Source organism: Astatotilapia calliptera, chromosome 3 (assembly GCF_964374335.1).
Source record: "Astatotilapia calliptera chromosome 3, fAstCal68.1, whole genome shotgun sequence".
NCBI lineage: Eukaryota > Metazoa > Chordata > Actinopteri > Cichliformes > Cichlidae > Astatotilapia > Astatotilapia calliptera.
The window spans coordinates 59215559-59235288 of NC_137424.1; the positions used below are offsets into that span (position 1 = coordinate 59215559).

At 38.2% G+C, this 19730-nt stretch overlaps 1 protein-coding gene across 1 annotated transcript; it reads left to right on the forward strand.

The window, feature by feature from the left end:
- abcg2a (ATP-binding cassette, sub-family G (WHITE), member 2a) lies at positions 1 to 19691 on the forward strand. Its single transcript, XM_026160377.2, has 18 exons — positions 1 to 159; positions 1347 to 1559; positions 7765 to 7824; positions 8307 to 8421; positions 8703 to 8855; positions 9075 to 9232; positions 10131 to 10233; positions 10358 to 10406; positions 10495 to 10593; positions 12658 to 12774; positions 13149 to 13294; positions 14820 to 14902; positions 15002 to 15091; positions 15738 to 15862; positions 16197 to 16351; positions 17674 to 17763; positions 18599 to 18669; positions 19244 to 19691. The coding sequence occupies exons 2-18, from the start codon at positions 1378 to 1380 to the stop codon at positions 19392 to 19394; spliced, it is 1947 nt and encodes a 648-aa protein (XP_026016162.2). The 5' UTR covers positions 1 to 159; positions 1347 to 1377; the 3' UTR covers positions 19395 to 19691.
- The last annotated feature ends 39 nt before the right edge of the window (positions 19692 to 19730 follow it).

Below are 19730 nucleotides of genomic sequence, written 5' to 3' on the forward strand. Positions count from 1 at the left end.
ATAAAACCGGGCTGAGCACATGTACTAAACAAACCTCTCTAGCTCTGCTAAGCACGCGTTTAGCTCTGCAGTCTGAGTCACTGCAGTTTCCTGGTAAGCCTGCTGCGGTTTGGATATCTGTCCGTAGCTGTTTTCATTGGCGCTTTCCGACTAAAGCAGGTGAGAGATAGTGTCTTTGTTTTGAGTTTTGGTTGCCACGTGTATCTTTTTCTCTATTTTTAAAATCTAAAATCAGCTCTCGCTGAGATGGAAGAGTCTAGAACATGTTTTTATTAACGTGGTATGAAGCAGACATTAAGATTAAACGGTGTTGCTTCTGAGTATATCAGATTAGACTAGAGATGCCCGATAATCAGCACTGCAGGAAGCGTCTACTGCAGAGGCCGGATGCCACAAGCAATTTACATATGAACTTTTGACCTTTACGGTATTTTCAACAAACCAAGCTTCAGTTTACACATCTTGTGAACTTGTAAGCTTGGGTAATGAGTCTTAAAAAACCGAATCCAGTAACAATAATCTAAAAATGTAAATGGTTTTAGAAAAGTTGACATTCCAGATTCCAGAAATATTCCAAACATTAATTGGGAAAATGACAGGAAACCACCCGCTTCATTCATTTACAGTTCTAGATAATTGTAGATAGTTGTTCTCGGGACTTATTGATGTTGGCTTAAAAGTCAAACAGTGTTTAGGAAAGAGATTTGGGCAAACACAATTAAAAGCCGTATACAGTGTTTTTTCTTTTTCAGTGGGTCTGACTCACTTAAAGAAATATCCGAACTTGGTGCTGGGTTTAAGAGTAAGTGAACTGTGTTGCTGCATGTGTTTTAAATTTCTTCAGTTATCTAAACATCTGGTCTTTGTTTTAGCTCTAACATATAGTAATAGTTGAAATACATACTTGATTTTAACTACATAGACATTAAAGCATAGACATTGTTCATATGGCTTTGCTTTGTTGTAGATTCCCAAAATTTAACAGAATACATTCTGAGACAGCAGCACTGAGGAGACGAGAGTAAATGACCTGTCTGCAGCTTTCATTTCAAGTTCAACTTTAGCAGCAATGAACGTAATATCATAAAGTCACACAAAAGTGCAGCAACAGGATTGTAATATGATTTTTTAAAATCTACTATTGTTAATGTTGATGTAGAATAGGCATTTTATATGGAAATCCAAAAAATAAGGATTTGTAACAAACCAAATTGCTTCAAATTTGGTTTTAAAAAATGACAAGATATGGTGATATTTGTTATGTAAAAACAAAACCGTTGCCTCAAGAGATGTAAAAGATTAGATTTTTATTAAGAAATGGTATTTACAGCAAAAATGTTCTTCAGTGTTGGGCATACAGGTGGAGACAACTGAAGGATGTCAGACAACGAAGATACGATCGAAATGGGGATAAACGGAGCCCCTAAAGGGTCCCGTTCAAGACAACAGTTGCACGGCGCAACAGTCAGTTTCCACAATATTCACTACAAGGTGAAACAGGGAGGTGGATGTTTTTGCCGAAAGAAGGCCACGACCAAAGACATCCTCATCGACCTCAAGTGAGTAGACTGGTGCATTTAAACTTCGAGGACAACAGACGTTTTATTTTTAAGCTAACAAACAACAGGCTACTTGTCATTTTAAACACACTTCTAAAAAATGAGGGCAAAGCTTAGCTGCAATATCTCATCTTCATGCAGCCTAAAAGTACAACATTAGATTAAGCGGTCAAAAGTTTGGCTGTACTTCACAGCAAAATATGCAAACTCAGCAGCCTGCAACAAGTGCTTTAAGCTGATACTGTGCAAAGAAGGTAACTCCTCGAATCTGATGAAACACCCGGCGACACATAGCGGGGTATTTTTAAAGCCGAGAAATGCACCGTACCTACTGCGGGTGTGGTGCCTGTTATCGGACCCGGAGTTAGCAACATCCCCCAAGAACCCGAAGAGCAGAGTCCTGGCCCCTAGTCCTGCCAGTGTAGCAGAAATGATGAGGATGATGATGGCAGCAGCAGCCGTTCTTCTCTGCGTGAGTAGCTTAATGTTGTTCATGTGTAATTTACGTTGAGTAGGCTAACCACGTTATTACATTAATGCATGTAAGGTGAACTAGCAAACACCATCGTGGATACATTACATGCGGCTGTCTTCTTGTTTGATGGCAGATACTCCCTTCACCCTGGCCAAGAAGGCTAAAATGACCAAAGAAAAATTGGAAAACAGCTAAACATGAGAGGTTTTAGGACAGAGTTTGTGTTATCCATTGTTTAAGCACCGGCACGGTTGCAAAAGTACCGGTTTGGCACTGGTATCAGATAAAACCTAAACGATACCCATCCCTAAATGTAACAAAGGCAAATGAAGTCTGGGATTTTGATTTTTCCATGTATATCCCACAAATGGCTAATTATCTATTGGTTTTCAGAACTTTAAGCTTAATTTTGAAAGTTGTGTGGCTGAGGAATGTTTTAATAAAAGGGACGTTGTTCACACATTCATCTTAAAAAAATATTCATCTTTTTTACTGAGGACCTTTGAACACTCACAGGTGTGTTTTTCCCAAATTCTGGTTAATGGTATAACTTGGTTATGAATTGTCCTTGTGTGATGCTCAGTGGGCTATGATGTTACAACATCAGTGAAAGGCTATTGTTTCATCACGGTAAAGGCAAACAAACAAAAATTCCTAGAATACAGACTTCTTTTTTTAGAAAGATTCAGAGGGACGTCCAGTGGATGTTCATAAAAGACACTGAGCAGGTGATGAGGACACATCATTAATGTTCGCAGAATTTTAGTTTCGGTGCAGGCAATGTTTTTTTTTTTAAAAGCTGAACAAAGAAGCCCAAGTGAAAGATGCCGCTTACCTTCCTTTTTTCAAAATTGTGAGACAACAAATTTCGTAACTTTCCAATCCTGTGTAGTTATTCAGCCATCATAAAAAAAATTAACAATGTATTTTAATTAATTTCTAAGTTCACTGCAGTTTTCACACTTTGCAAACCAATCCATTGTGTTCAGTTAGACGATTTTGCAGGCCCATGTTGGACCACGTCTCTACTAAAAGAAACATGCAGTCAGGTATTTTAAAGATAAGATAAGATCAGCTTGGGTAATGCATTATTGTTAGAGCACATGTAACCTTGTCTTACATCACACACTCTAACAATCAGCAGAGTAACATGCAGCATGAATAAAAATCGGCAAAATGAGCACGCCCTTTACCCAAGGATATACCACGCAGTCACGTGGTATATATGTGTAGAGGGTGGAAATGCTCAGGTTTTGTCAGGACTTGTGATAATGAAACAGCTTCAAGGAAAAACTGTGGATTTACAACTTGACTAACAGCCTTTTAAGTCATATCTTGTCACCTCACTGTTTCTGTAGTGATGCACTTTGCCTCTTAAAGTTTACCAACCAAACTGCAATAAGCTGGCTTGGATTTACTTTGTCTTACAAGAAATTCCTGTGATGCTACAATGCATGCTTTAGCCCTCAGGTGACTGTAAGCATGAGCCCATACTGTGGTAAACTGGTAATGCACAGTCTGCATGTGCAGCTACTGTGTGTTTATTTGTCTACGTGCTGCCAGGAGCCCACCTGGGATGCAAACGTGACACGATCAAGGTTTGCTTGGTTCAAACACTCCAACATGTTGGGAGGCAAAGGAAGGAAGTTTGCTTTGTCGGGAGACTCAGGTTCCTAAGTTTGCCTCTGTGAAACACATACACATACTGTACATACAAAAGCCTGTGAGAAGACAATGACTCTGGGCTTAAACCAACAAACAGGCACGGGTACAGGATGCTGTACTGCCTCAGTTTGTTTGAAACTTTACTTGGCAAGAACGTTGAGGGTGTAAAGGTTACTGAATCAAAGATGCTAAGTATTAACACTTTATAACAGCCAGGATTAATAAATTTAAACTGACAGTTACTTTAGCACTGAAGCAATGATTAGTAAGAAAGTTCTCCAGGTTGTTGACAGTTAAGCTTCTTCAGGTCCTTAAAACAATGCCAGATGAGCCGTGCAGATGATGTTGGAGTTAAAGCTAATAAATGCCAAATAATGTAATAATAATAATAATTATAATAGTCAAATAATAGTTTCATTAATCTTCTGAGGTCTGAGTCTTTGAGTTTTTGAGAACAACTGAACTTCAACGGTGTAAGGCCCTATTCACAAAACCTAGAGACCAGTTGCCTATTCCCCTGGTAACCTTTGGTCACTAGAAAAAAATGTTTATTCTCTGACCAATTGGTGAGTGGTTCCTGTCAGTCACTAGGTGAAATCTATCACAAATAGGTGCAGGGTTCTGACAGAAAACCACATCATGATTTGTATTCTAACAAACATAAATGTAGAAGAACTCCAAAAATAAATGAAAGTTGAATCAACGTTGCTGATATTTTCTCAGTGTCTGTTCAACTTTCATTTTGAAACCATTTTTTAGTCATAACTAGACACTGTGAAAATCCTGGCCGCCAAAAGTTATTCAACATTGAAATGTTTGTTAGCTTCGGTCGCTAACCATGCCACAGTCTCATGTTGACGATCGACAAAGATGTCACCTTGTTTGCAAATTGCGATTTGCTTATAGTGAAACTGTGAAAAGTGCAACCTGGAAAGGGAGATCATTTACCTTCAAAAATGTGTTAAAGACCATAATTGCTATTCACATTTTTTTTTTACAAATAGTTGGTTTTTTATCTTTGTAGGGTCAGGGTAAATGTAGGGTAATGGTAGAGTTAAATCTACTACACCAACACGTATCTGCAGACAAAGCCATGGATTATACTCTGTTATAAAAAAGATCAATGTGTTATTATATATGTAAGTTATGAAAGCTTTAATGGGTCAAAGTGTAGCAGGTGTGTTTGTGTGCGTGTGTGCAGATTTTAATGACTTGTACCTGTGGGATTTTATTGGACATGTGTAATCATTGACAAAGTTGAAGGTCTGTGCTTTCGTTTAATCTGTTTGCATGAGAATAAGGGCTGTATCCTGCTGTGACAGCTCATACTGGAGCGCATTAAAACTGACTTTACCATCATTTATGATTGTGCATTTATAATCAGGCCAGAAACTGACCTGTCTGGGTGTAATGGAAGCTAAATTATCAGCAACGCCATTGTCACGCGGAGAATACACGCAAGGTATTCTGAATTGTGATAAGATGTGGAAAGGAAAACCTGATAAACAAAGGACGAGAGGAAGATATAGAAAGAAGGTAAAGTTAACAAAGCAGGATTTCATCCACCTTTTGTAGTGGAGTCACTTGGATGAGAGATAATAATATTTATAACATTTATAAAGCGCTTTTCGAGACCCTCAAAGCGCTTTTACAATTCCACTATTCATCCGCTCTCACATTCACACACTGGTGAGGCAGCTACAGTTGTAGCCACAGCTGCCCTGGGGCAGACTGACAGAAGCGAGGCTGCCATATCACGCCATCGGCCCCTCTGGCCATCACCAGTAGGCGACGTGTCATTGGATTGATTAGCTAACAAGTCGCCTTCTTCTTCAAGCTAATCCATCCATTCACTGTGTCCATTAGAGCAGCTCGGTAGAGCAGTGAACTTACTCTATCTGTGCATTTAATCTCAGACATACGTCAGTATGTGATAAAGAAGTGGAGTTTCAACAGTACGCCCTCAGTTTTCTTTTCATTACTAGAATGTTTTTTTTACCCTACACCTAGTGTGTAAAAAAATAAGTCATTTGCAAAGTAGATAGTGAAAGAAAAAAAAGCAAGAATTTTTTTTTGATCAATAAAAATTGATCAAATTACTCTGGTGTAGCATGAGATGCTGTGAGCGAGGTCCTTCACGATTTTGAAAAGACACCCATTGGGCCGTGAGTGAGGCAGAAAGTATGTTTGCATGGGACAGGATACTAATGCTAAAAAGCAGTGAGACTTTTTGTAAGTTAAACAAATAGACACAAGAATGCAGATTATATGTGAAGGACAAATATACTGTATTTAATTTTTCCCTTTACATTGCATTACATTTTTTGTTTTTGTTTTAATGTTCTTATGTGTTTTGAGTTACTAATGCTACGTTCACACTGCAGGCGAAAGCGCATCAAATCTGATTTCTTTTTTTGATCCTATGCGACCCATATCCGATCATGGTATGACAGTGTGAACAGCACAAATCCAATATTTTCAAATCCGACCTGGGGCGCGGGCCACTTTGAGGGCTCACACTATAGCGTGTTTGCTGTCACATTTTATTTCTAGTGTGAACAAGCAGACAAAAAAATTGGATTTGATCAAAAAATTGGAATTAAGAGTGGCAAGTTTCTCATTTGCAGGAATCTAAACAACGCTGCAGAGTCATGTTTTCTGCTGAATGAATGACAGGACAGATTCTGAGCAGGAGGAAGTCACCTCCCTGTGTTTCTCAGACTCACTTAAATGACTGAGTGACTAAAAATGAATTTTACTTTTCCAAAACAGTAAATTGCTGACTAATGCCCTGGCAGACACTTTACAGTGTGCCCATGTGGTTTTGGGTTTCAGATGCATGTGGTAAATTTCAATCCCCTTCACTATACTATAGCGATACCAGCAAGAGCAAAAAAAATAAACCTGCATTAGCCTGAAAGGCATGAAGGAGAGAAAGGCGACTATAAGACAGATACATATAAAACTGCTGTGTCATAGTTACAGCTTGAGATTTGCTTAGTGGCAGTTTAAAAAAAAAAGAGGAAGTCTTCGTCCTTGTACATGTCAGGGAAAATGCAGAATAAGAATCACAGTGTTACGAAACATCCTCAACCAAACGGCCACTAAACTTGTAACTTTGCTGGAAAAAGCCATTTCAGTTCCTCAGAAATACAGCAGCATGACTTCTGTAGTATCATAAAAGTCACTCTAGAGAAAAGCAGAACTCAAACTGCTTCATCATTTCAGAAAAAAAACCCTGTGAAAACTTTCAGGGAAAAGTAACCCTGGAAGTTACTTTTTAGAGCCTAACCTGTCACTGGGGTCAGACAGGTGTTTTGCAAACCTTTTGAACTGTTTGTTTCATTGAAGGAATTCCAGTGCTTTCCGAAAACAGCGACTCTGAGCCTTAAAGTGATATTGGGGTCATTACTGTAATCCTAGGCTAAGCAGCACTGCGAAGATGAAGGTTGGTAGAGAGAAGAGAGGGTGAGTGAGTGGGATGGAGGTCTACAGAAAGTAAATATTTTATTGGGCGATTGGGTTCTTTTTTTATTGTTTTGTTTTTGCTGTTTGCTGTGTTCTTTTTCCTCTTATTTCCCTGAGATTTAGCTGTGGCATACTGCCTGGGATGACTACAATGACCCTGATATCACTAATGACCACAGAGGTTTTGCTTTCAGGAGTTTTTGGTTGCCCCAATTCAGAAGAAGATTTTATTATTCCTACACAGTAAAAAATAAGATCAACATTTAATCTTTATTAGTGATCCATTAAACTTTAGGAATGTAAATTTTCAAGAGCTGTATGCTTCATGCAAATGAAGCTTATTATTTTTATTGCTGATTAATTTCACAGTTACCACAGTGACTTCATTCAACCAAGAGTTCAAATTTAAAAAATAGTGAAAAATAAACAGAATAAAGAAAAAACTGGAAATTTTAAAATTTAAGAAGCTGAAACCCTTGAATGTGTCCAAACGTTTCCCGGCTGCTGTTTATGAAATGAATTATTAAAACATTTTTCATGTGAAACTCACATCTACAGATTCACCGCTGATAATATTTTTGTCGCTCTCTCCCTCAGTGGGATCATGAAGCCAGGTCTCAACGCCATTATGGGAGCGACAGGAAGCGGGAAGTCATCGTGAGTGCTGCAAATGTGTTTGTGCAGGGAGAAATCGGGATGTTTTCCATTCATGTTTAGCAAAAATCTGAAGAAAACGTCTTTGTTTGTTAAGAGATGAACAACTGGTGGTCGACGCATCAGTGTAGAGGAAGTATTGTACACATTAACTGCTGGAAACCTAAATGTTTGTGTCTTTGCCTGTACACAGAAAGATAAGGTCTTCTTCTATCTAGTACAGTTTGAATATATAAACAATTTTCCTGCCACATGGAAAAGACATTACAGGAAATAAAACAAGAACGTTTTGCTATTTTTCCGTTCAAACTTCCCGTCTATATTTGTGCCAGCTGATTAGCAAAGACTGCCTATTCTTGCCTTTGCTAATTCAGATGGTGTGTAACAGGAAAGCAACCATCCTTATAGATGGTGTGAGCTGATGTCTGCATAAAGCCTCCTGACTGGGACTCAATTTGTGATTGAATGTTGCCTTTTTGTTTTAGGTTTCTTGATGTTCTGGCAGCTAGAAAGGACCCTGCAGGTCTGTCAGGAGAGGTCCTGATTGACGGAGCCCCTCAGCCCCCAAACTTTAAGTGTCTGTCTGGCTATGTGGTTCAGGTGGGTGAAGCAGGCAGGAAGTTCGACAGGATTTAGCAGAGTTTCCTGGACAGGGCAGGAAGAGATTTCCTGCAACAATAAAACTGGCTTCTTAGGCCAAGTCTGTTTGAGTTGCATAAAGTTAATTGTTTTAGAAATACTGAGGTCATAAGTCACATCTGTGGAAATTAAACTGAGTTAAAAAGATGTCCTTGAAGCAAAAATGCATCTGGCAGCAGTAAATGTTTGGTCACTTTTAATGTGTTAGATTTTTTTTCTAAACAGTAGCTTCCTGTCTGCAGGATGATGTGGTGATGGGGACTCTGACGGTCAGAGAAAACTTCACCTTCTCTGCAGCCCTGCGGCTCCCATCAAGCATCAGCCATAAGGAGAAGAAGCAGAAAGTTGACAGACTGATCAAGGAGCTTGGACTGGGCCGAGTGGCCGACTCCAAGGTGAGACGAAAGAAACTTCAATAAAAAAAATAAAACATTTAGTCAAGAAGTGGTACAAAAGAATAATAGAATACATAAAACTGACTCTAAAATATAGGAAGGATGAAAGTATCCAAAAGATTAAATAGTGCAAAGAAATGAGAAAAAAAACAAAACAAAGACGCATGAGAAGAACTGGAAGACAGATTGAAAAAGTCTGATTGTAGTGTGCTTGTGCAGGTGGGCACTCAGCTGATTCGTGGGATTTCTGGTGGCGAGAGGAAGAGGACAAACATTGGGATGGAGCTGATTATTGACCCGCCTGTCCTCTTCCTGGATGAACCCACCACAGGCCTCGACGCCAGCACGGCCAACTCTGTGCTGCTGCTGCTCAAGAGGTGAAAACGCACATATTTTTAGTGCTGATGCCATGAAGATGCCCATCTATATCATGCGGCCACACCTTGAACGTTAACACTGAGTCTGAAGTTATGTCCTTAAATCTATGAAGTAACTGGGCAAGCTAGCTCACAAACATCACTACTGTAAATAGTGATGATTTTGCAGGATACTGATTTTTAAAAATGGCCATTTTTCCAGATCTGCATCAGGAGTTTGGATGAACTGGGCGATGTTATCTATAACTGTATTTTCCAGTGTAAAATGTTTTATTAGGGATTAAGTAAGAAGCAAGAAGGACTGATGTAATCATTGCATAGCTGAATTCTGGTTCAATTAGACAACATTCGCTGGGTGAAACATGGAGTCTGTGTTTTTCTGGAGACTGTTAGCTAGCGCTGATTACTGTTTATTCTAGGAGCAGAGCAGAAGCACCTAGAAAAAGCATTTCCTAGCAAAAATGAAAACTGAAAATTTGAAGATTTTGCCTGAAATGCTTAAAAATGTTAAAAATCTTCAAACCTTAACTTGTTGAATGAGCTTAATTGCATTAGGTTTTCAATTAGGTTGCCAGGTTGCCATCCTAAGTGTAAAAAACAACAGTACCAAAACTGAAAATGCTCTAGATAAAACCAAAAGTACAGTGAAAGGTTAGGGTAACCCTAACCAAAAACATGAGTGAGAGGACCAAAGGCTGCCCTAACATGGAAAGAAAGGCAGGCCAAAGGTAACTTCAGTTAGCAAATTGTCAATGTAGGGTGAAAGCCACAAGCTGCAGCCCTCTGCATCATATGGTAGTAGTAATAGTAGTATCACTAAATGAATAACTATAATAAATGAAAAAAAAATCCATTGAATAAGTTTAACCTAAATAACAGTTTTTTACTGTTATTCCAGGATGGCAAACAATGGTCGTACCATAATCCTCTCCATCCACCAGCCTCGATACACCATCTACCGCCTTTTCGACAGCCTCACCCTGCTAGTCAACGGTCATCAGGTCCCCTTTAAATACTGCTTATTGAAAGACTTAAACATTTTCACTGAGCTAACTTCAAGCTACCTGTGGAGGAAACTGTGACTGACATGTTAATTCTTCTTCTCTCTGTTGTAAAACATGTCAGGTTTATCACGGCCCAGCACGGAGTGCACTGGAGTACTTCTCTGGCATTGGTAAGCACGCCTGATTAACTTTAACCCAACAAGATGCAACACGACAGAAAGGCAATGTTTGTGACTATGTTTTAAAACTGTTTCCTAGGATACACCTGTGAGCCCCACAACAACCCTGCTGACTTCTTCCTGGATGTCATCAACGGAGACTCGACCGCCGTCGCCCTCAACAGTGGGAAAACAGAAGGTGTGTAAGTTTGTTCTGGACAAAAAGACAGCAGTGGGGAAAAAAGATCCTCTGAGGTGTAAGCCATCGAGGTTATAACCTGACCTTGTTTGGAAAATCTCTTAATAATAATAATAATAATAATAATAATAATAATAATGATAATAACTAGAAACATTTGCATTTCCTGCAAAAATGCTGTGTGAATGCCTTGTAGTGGAATCGGAAAACAGCAGAAGAAGGAGAACAATCTGCTGAAAAGAGCTGAAGAAGCTAAAAATTGTGCTGAAAACAGCTAAAAAATCTGGAATTTGTGCTGAAAAGATGTGAAAAAGTTAAACTATCACCTGAAAGGAAATGTTGCTACAAGCTGGGCTTGAACCCAGGCCGCCTTGTCGCAAGGCAGTTAATCATCTTGCTGAGCCAAACCAGTTCTCAGTATACTGAGACGATATGGAGAAACTGAATAATCTGCTTAAATGAGCAGAAGAGGCTGTAATTTGTGATGAAAAGAGGTGAAAAAGCTTTTTCTGCTGAAAAGCTGCGAATCAGCAGAATTTCTGCAGAAAACAGCTGAAGAAACCGGAAACGTGGCTGAAAAGGGCTGAAACAACTCAAAATTCTGCTGAAAAGTGGTGAAGAAGTTGAAATTTGTGTTGAAAAAAATAAAAAATGTTTAACCATTAATCGAAAAAAATGTTGCCATAAGCGGGATTTGAACCCGGGCCTCCTGCTCTGAGAACGGCTGCTCATCTCACTGAGCTAAAACACAGCTACCCCGGCAAGCAAAATCAGTGACCACACTAATAATGTGGTCCCATTCAGCAAAATGGGCCTAAAATGGCATAAAAACCTTAATATCTCAAAAAGTATAGACGTTATGAGCACCAAAGCCGGCATTAGCAGAAACAGCAGAATAGTTTAAAATTTGAACAATGAAAATTGCACAAAAACTGTGGAAGTAGTTTCATGGCGAAGAACCACGGAGCAACTAGAATAAAGTATAAAGAATAAAAAGAAACAGGCATTCACACAATAATAACAACCATCACATGCAGTTTTTGCAGTTGAGTGTGGACAAATTGGGGGGAAAAAATTCAGAGAAAGAAGCTTTTAGAAGTTGTGTCAAGTCTTCCCTTTTCATCTCATCAAACACCATCCAGTATCAGTAAACAGCTGTTCTACACTAACACTGATACCCAGTTGCTGCACCATCATTTTATGTTAAAACACCAAATGGACACATTTCTGTATCACTGTGTCCAGTGTCCAACTCTGCCACTATCAGGTCACAGTGGGAGCTATAACTTTGCCCTCTATAATATTCGTAGGGCTTTCCACTGTTAGTTTTTTGAGAATTCATCCTGTGAAACTTTAGTTAGTTCAAACATGAAATCATTAAAGTCTGAACAATAACTTTTGTTCAGCAGACTGCGTTTAACTCACGATATCAGCTGCATCATAGTCATGATGATTAGGTTACAGAAGAGAAACAACAACATCCATAGAAGACAAATATTCCTGAAACTTTTTGAGCACTGAGAAATTTACACTTCTTTCATGTGGAAACCAAAACATACGTTTTAACCAGCTGTCCAGCATACAGTGGTTAGGTGAAAGTGGTTGACTTTATTCCCTTTTTTGTTCTCCAAAAAGGTTTTACTAATGACTGAAAATACTTACAGAAATGTTTACTATAACTAAAAGTACATTGATTTTAAAAGGTTATGAACTCAAATTATGGACAAGCTGCTAGCAGGATGAAGGTGCCCTCTTCTGTCCTACATACATTTTTAGATTCACTGGTCAACCAGGTGTGAAAGTGCTGCAGAAAGATGTGCAAAATCAAAATTCCCTCAAGTGAACCTGTAACACATGCTGCATTCAGGCACTGTAGGACACATGACATTATTTAGACTTGATTTGACGTTAGTTTGAATTTGTTTGGGTTAAAATATTTAGTTCTAATTGTAATTGTAAAGCGATTTATCCTGATTCTGTGACATATGCCAGTGATTATATGATTAGAAGTAATAATATAAAACCCTATTTTTTGTAGACCTGACAAGACCTCTCTTTGTCCAGATCCAGATCAAGAGCTGGATTCAGAATCGATGTCAAAGTCCCGAAGAGGGATTGGGGAGAAACTGGTGGAGGAGTACAGAAACTGTCAACACTTCAAAGAGACCAAAGCAGAGCTGGGTGGGTACCAAAAGAAGGCTTCAGTTTTTATTGATTTTTAATGTTTGTATCTGAAACTGTTACAAAAATATGTTGGGTGACGATAAACAAAGCTAGATGGCTACAAAAAAGTGGTAAAGTGAGTACAAATTGGTCAAAAATTCTCCAAATAATTGAATCCCGATGTAAATGAACCACAAAGAGATAACGAATGACTACATTGTCTCAAATTGATGTTGTCTTTATTTTGGTTTTACTGTGAAACTTTGCTGTCCTGTCTTCACAGGACATGTTAATGACTTTAAATGTGAACAAAACACATTAGTTCATACAGACATGAGCATTTGTTTAAATGTAAATTAATTCAAACCGTTGCCACCTTCTGTCTGTCTCAGAGAGGATCGTCCAGGGAAAGAAGGTGGTCACTACTACTCCCTTCAGAACCATCACCTACACCACTGGCTTCTTCACGCAGTTCAGATGGGTTCTCAAGAGGACATTTCGCAACCTCATACTCAACCCGCAGACCTCCATTGCTCAGGTAAGTCTGTGTAAAGTTCACTTTATTTATTCACTTATTTAAAACAAGAACTGTCCAGTTTGGAGAATGTGTATCTTCACTGTCTAAGAGGGAATTTATTCAGTTCATTGGATTTTGCAGGCATTCATTTACTTACAAGGTATCAGAATCAGAATCAGAATCAGAATACTTTATTGATCCCTGGGGGAAATTATTTTTTGTTACAGTGCTCCATTTTAAACCAACATTAAGACAAGACAGACAATACGCTAACTAAGAATAGTACAATATATACATATATATACATACATACATACATACATACATACATACATACATACATACATAAATAAGTCACTTATAAATAAATATTTGGAAAAGAAACATGTGTAGCTGTTGCAGTAAACAGTGTGTTAAGTGGATGCGTTGTACAGGGAGATGGCCACAGGCAGGAATGATTTCCTGTGTCGTTCAGTGGTGCTTTTCACAAAGTAACACAAGGGAGGACAACCAGTACAACATGAACAAATACAAACATTAACTGAGGGATGCCAGGGAACACAACTGAACAAGACAAACAAGACAGGATGAAAAACTGAGCACAAGGCATGTGAGACAAAGACTATGACAAAAAAATTAAGTAAAACCAACAGAATGAAATATGACAAAACACGGGGAACACAGGGGAAGGCTGATAACTGAAACCTGAAATTAGATATAAAAAACTCAAGAACAATCCCAGATAACCATGATATTAAGAACAAATGGTAAAATACAGATTATCACTACAATAGAAAGTCTTTATACTTGAGTATAAAATAAACAATTCAAAAAGTCCAAACATTAGACGCTTCCAGGGCGAGGCAAGATTTAGCTATAGGATAGATGGCCACACATTTGACACTACAGTACTTTGGTATGGCTGTCAGTCCTGTGGCTGTGAAGAGAAAAAGCAGCCCTCAGTTGTCTTTTTCAATTCACTTTTACTTTTATAGTGTCAAATCACCTAGAATAATGCAGAGACATCAATTCATCACCCCTCTACCACATCACTGCACAGTCTGGGACTGACACTGTTGGGAATACTGTGGCATTGTGTTAATGCATATCTGACGTCTCCAGAACAGACAACATATATAACAAGACTTCTAATCAAGTGAATTTGATTAGCAGCTTGTGGGTGATGTTTGTCCTCTTAGTCCTACGGAAGCAGTAAGGGGGCACTTAGTCTTTTACATGACTACAAATTTATCTGAAAGTTTTCTTTTTTTTTCTTGACTGTTATTTTGCCTGCTGTTGAATTTACTGTGGGCTTTTCTGTGGTCACTGCATCACCGCTCATCTCTTCCTGTGTGCATGTGTCATCAGTCAGTGGGAGTTTAGCAGGAGCAGCACCTGGTGTCAATAACTGAAACTGCATCATCAGATCATTTTAAGGGGTTTGGGAAACACACTACCTCCCTGCCTCAAACTCAAGGAATAATGAACTTGCATTGATAACTGTGATAAGTGGTTATAAGTGTCTTTTTAAAAAAAATCTGTTTAGGTAGCAGTGACAATCTTCCTCGCTCTGGTTGTCGGAGCCCTTTTCTTCAATGTCCAGAATGATTCGAGTGGGATTCAGAACAGGTATTTACTGTAGTACTTTTGTCTTTGTCACATTTGAAAGACAAATGATAAAGATGAATCTGGGATGTGAGATTATTGATGGTGTGGTTGTGTGTCCAGGACTGGTGCGCTGTTCTTCGTCGTCGTGAATCAGTGTTTCAGCTCCCTGTCGGCTGCTGAACTCTTCATTGCAGAGAGGAAAATCTTCACGTGGGTCTCACACTCAAGGAACTTTTTTAATTCACTTTGGGGTGAAAGGTTTTCATTATATGAGGGTAAAATTCACTCATTCATTCATGTTGAGGAGTTTGCATCTTTGCTTTCTTTAAAGATGTGTTCATGAAGTGAAATTGTTGGGACTTGCTTATCATCCAGGGACCCGAGTCGGTATTCTTTGCAGGAAATGCACATCTTTACTTTCTGTTTTAGTCAGATCAATATGTTCTCCTCTCATTGCCTTCTTCTTTCACAAAATGTAATATTTTAGGTTTAGCCAAAAAAAGAGAAATCGTAATACACACATTCTTGCGGTGCCCTTTTATATCATAATGACAACTATCATCTACTTATTAAAAACACATTATATTTAATGGTTTTTTTTCAATTAATAAGGATCAGTAGGATTATTAAGAAGCATTTTAAAAATGGAAAGTTTATGCATTTCCAATCATTTTGTTTTTTTGACATTTTACATTTTTATGCTGATTTTCTTTCTTGCTAATTCAGATTAAATGCTTCTGACAACTTTATTAGCTAAAGGTCTGCAGCAATGGCACTCACCTCTATTTATCATTATGTTTTCACAGATGCCGTTTTTAACACAACGTTTCCTGTATGTCTTCCTCTCTCTCTGCAGTCATGAGTATATCAGCGGTTACTACAGGGTATCGGTCTACTTCTTGTGTAAGATCCTGTCTGACATCATCACGCTGAGGACCATGCCCGCTATCGTCTTCACCTGTGTGGCATACTTCATGGTTGGTAGGTGGAAGACAAGCTGTGCTATCCTGGTGTTTATTCTTTAATTGTATGCAGAGTAGAGCAGATGTGATTGGTAAACCGATGTGTCAGTGTTTCTAATGGTCTGTGTTATGAATGTTGATCTTGATCTGTTTATCCTTTGCATATGTGAAGGAAAAACTGTTAGACTCTGAGATTTTTATATCACAGAAATCAAGGCAAAAAAACATATAAAGACAAGGTTGTTTTACACATCAGAGGTTTGTTAGGATTTGTATCATGTGCCGTTTGTGCATCTTTGTTACTATTTATAACCCTGGCACTCTGATTTGTGATTTTGTCTGTGTATGTACAGGTCTGAAGCCGACAGCTGGGGCTTTCTTCTTCTACATGCTCACCGTCGCTCTGTGTGCCTACACTGCCACCTCCATGGCTTTCGCCATCTCAGCTGACCAGACAGTGGTGGCCATCGCTAACATCTTTATGACGATCTCCTGCGTCTTCATGATGGTGATGCACACACATCAGCATACACCTGTGCAAACATTAGTGCATACACACCCAGAGCCTGCATATATGAAGATGGCTGCAGCTTCTGGCTCTGAAAAGATAAGCCAATGTGAAGGTCTCCTAGACCTGCATTTTTTTCTAATGGACAGCAGGGGGCGACGACTCTGTCTGATTGTACAGAAGGTTATGGAAAAGTGACCCTACTTTTGACTTAATTCATGACCCGATAGGTTTGTTTATTGTTTCATGTGAGTCACAAGTGTCCTTCGGCTTCACAGGCTGACTAGCAACATACTTGTTTATTTTTTATTTAAGCTTTATTTGACCCGAAAGTCCCTTTAAATAAAAAAACAAAACAAAAAACCCCAACTCTTTTTACAGCAGGCGAGGAAGAGCGGGCAAAGAAGGCACACTATTACAAAATTACAAATGTAACATAAAATCAAATACAAAATGAATACACACAACTCCATAAGACTCCAAAAGTAAAGAGGAAGGCATAAAAGTGGTCAGCTCAAGGCTTTACTAATCAGTTGAAGACATAATAAATGAATCACGTATTAAATAATAATGGCTTAGTCAATAAGTCCATCAAAAAGTGCAGAATGCAAACTGTGTTTATAACACAGGTAATGGTAATCTCCATCAAAATCCTGCAAACACTCACAAAACCATGATGGGACTGTGCTTGCAAGCATGCACCAGGGTATATTTTCCCTTTTCTGGTTCCACCTTAACATCAGGCTGCGATTCTGACACACGTTCACAGCAAACTGAATTAAAGCAAATCTCATAATGTTCAGTTATTTGATTATAAAAATATGAATTTACATCAATTTATGAGGAACTCGCTTAGAAAAAACTGACAGTGAGAAGTTAAATATCAGCTTTAGAGAAGTTATAACTAACACCTTTAATCTTCATGATGGTCAGACAGGTAATGCTAATGTTATTGAAGTTAGACAGAATTTCATAAAGGAATGTATTCCTGTGACATGTAAGACTGACTTAGTTTTATTTCTGGCAAAGGTAAAAGTCTGGGAGCAAGAAAAGAACAGCTATAAAAACACAAATCAATATTTCAACAAATTTTATGAAAGGTCAACAAGTTCAAGGCCTATGTGCTCTGTTTGATCTGTAAAAGGCTGAGAGATCAATACCATGGTTTTGAAATTGGTACTCATCAGGGAAGCGAAAAACCTCTGTAGATGTGGGATCTTCTATGCATACAGGCAGAAAGAAATGAAAACTCAAGGCTAAACCTGAAGTTACCACACAAAGCCTCGCCACTCGCCTCATCTGCTATGTTTCCTTTTCTCCAGATCTTTGCAGGACTGCTAGTGAACATCCCCTCCATCGCCAGCTGGCTCGCGTGGTTAAAGTACTTAAGTATACCCAGATATGGCCTCAGTGTAAGTACAAACACTGGCAATTACATCTATTTTTAACAGTTTTATTATATCTGCAGCAATTTTATAATCACTTAGAAATCTTCCCTTCCCTTAAGTTAGGCCTGTAACCGACTAAACTGTTAAACTTACTTTAGTTACTTACACCATATTTGAGCTCAGTTGGGCTACACCATGATACACAACATTGCAACATTGTTTTATTAACTAATCTATTTTATTAACTAATTTGTTAACTAATCAATCAATTAATTATTCTATTTTATAATGTTTATCTCTTTTTAGGATCTTTTATCTGGCCGTCTTTATTTACATAAAGTTTTACTGCTTATTTAATTTTTTTCCCTGTTGGTTCTTCTCCTGTGGTGCTTACAAGCTATTTTTTTTCTCTTTGACATTTTGTTATTACTTTCAAAATGCATCATTGCTTTTAGTTTGTATTGCATTTGGCTCTACCTTTCCTAAAACAACCCCAAAGAGGATTTGTGTCTCCAGCTGAAAGGGCGCTATATAGATAAAGTTTGATTGATTGATGTGCTGATTATCAGTTATAAGGTAAGATCAGCTTTTAGAAATAAACCATGATAGTATATGAAGGCATTTGCAAAGATTTAGAAAACCTTTTAACTTGCTGTAGATTTTCACTCCTGTGCAATAATGCTAGCATCACCTTACCTGGAAGAACATTTTGTTTTAAAAAAAGCAGTTCTTCAGTAGTTTTTACATTTTACACATGCATACTGTGAGCAGGGTTGGTACTCTGGGTTTAAAAGAACTTTTTCTTCAGATGAAACTCTTGTTGAGTGATGTTTGTTGATTTGTCTGTGAATCTCTCCAGGCTCTGCAGGCTAATGAGTTCACCGGGCTGACATTCTGTGAGAAAATGAATACCACTCTCAACCAACAATAGTAAGCAGCACTGAGACACATGCAAGTTAACATGAAGTGATGAGGTTCACTGGGGATTCCTAAATGAGATAGAAACATGGAAAACAGGCTCATCTGTGAGCACAAAGCCCATAACTACCAAAATAATGCAAAATGTTTAAAAAACAAATTTGTGCTGCAATCAAAATTCAAAATATAAATTTAGAGAATGGGATTAAAAAGGGATTAAAGTTATTAACACAACAGATTCATCTAAAATTAAGCCTTAACACAATTCAAGTCCCTTAGAGATGTTGTTTAAATAGATACTAGGCAAAAACAGCTTTTGTATCAGGCTGTAAACATGTTTATTTCTGCAATGAAGTTGGACATTTTTACATCAGTCTGTGGGGACTGACTCGTTTATAAAGCCAGTCTCAAGTGGTCATTAGAGGAACTGCAGTTCTGGTGTACCATGAGCAAATTTCTTCTGTAAAGTTGGGAGTCTCTGGGGAATGACTCACCTCTAGTGAATCAGAGCAACTGCAGCTTTTGGTATCTCAGCATATCTCAGCATTTATTTTGTTTTTGAGGAACTTTTGTGCTCTGTTTCCAGCTGTTACTCTGGGGAGAAGGTTCTGGAGGAGCAGGGCGTCGAATACTCCCTCTGGGGAATGTGGCAGAACCACTTGGCCTTGTTTATCATGACGATCTGCTTCCTCATCATAACTTACCTGAAACTGCGCTTCATCAAGAAGTTCACCTAAACTCCTGACTGTTGGTCGTGGATGTTTTTGTGTTATTTGTTCTTCTCAAGTTCAGGTCTAGTTTTCACGTCATTTATTCAGGTTATTCAGTTTATAAATACAGATCTATAATATTGATTTTTTTTCCTTTCTTTTTTTCTTTTTGTAAATTTTTTATAAAGATTGTTATAAAAACTGATTGTTTGATCACCCCTTACTAACAATGTCATTGCCTCATCAGCTGTATCATAATTTTTGCACTTTAAAGTTCAGCATCACAAATACAAGAATTTCATATTTATAAACTTTGAATTTACATTACGTGTCTGTTTTGCTCATTTTTAAATTTTCATGATC

Coding starts and splice junctions, on each gene's coding strand:
- abcg2a (XM_026160377.2), top strand. CDS start 1,378: ATGTCAGACAACGAAGATACGATCGAAATGGGGATAAACGGAGCCCCT. Junction 10,234..10,357: donor TGCTAGTCAACGGTCATCAG/GTCCCCTTTAAA, acceptor AAAACATGTCAG/GTTTATCACGGCCCAGCACG. Junction 15,092..15,737: donor GCAGAGAGGAAAATCTTCAC/GTGGGTCTCACA, acceptor CTCTCTCTGCAG/TCATGAGTATATCAGCGGTT.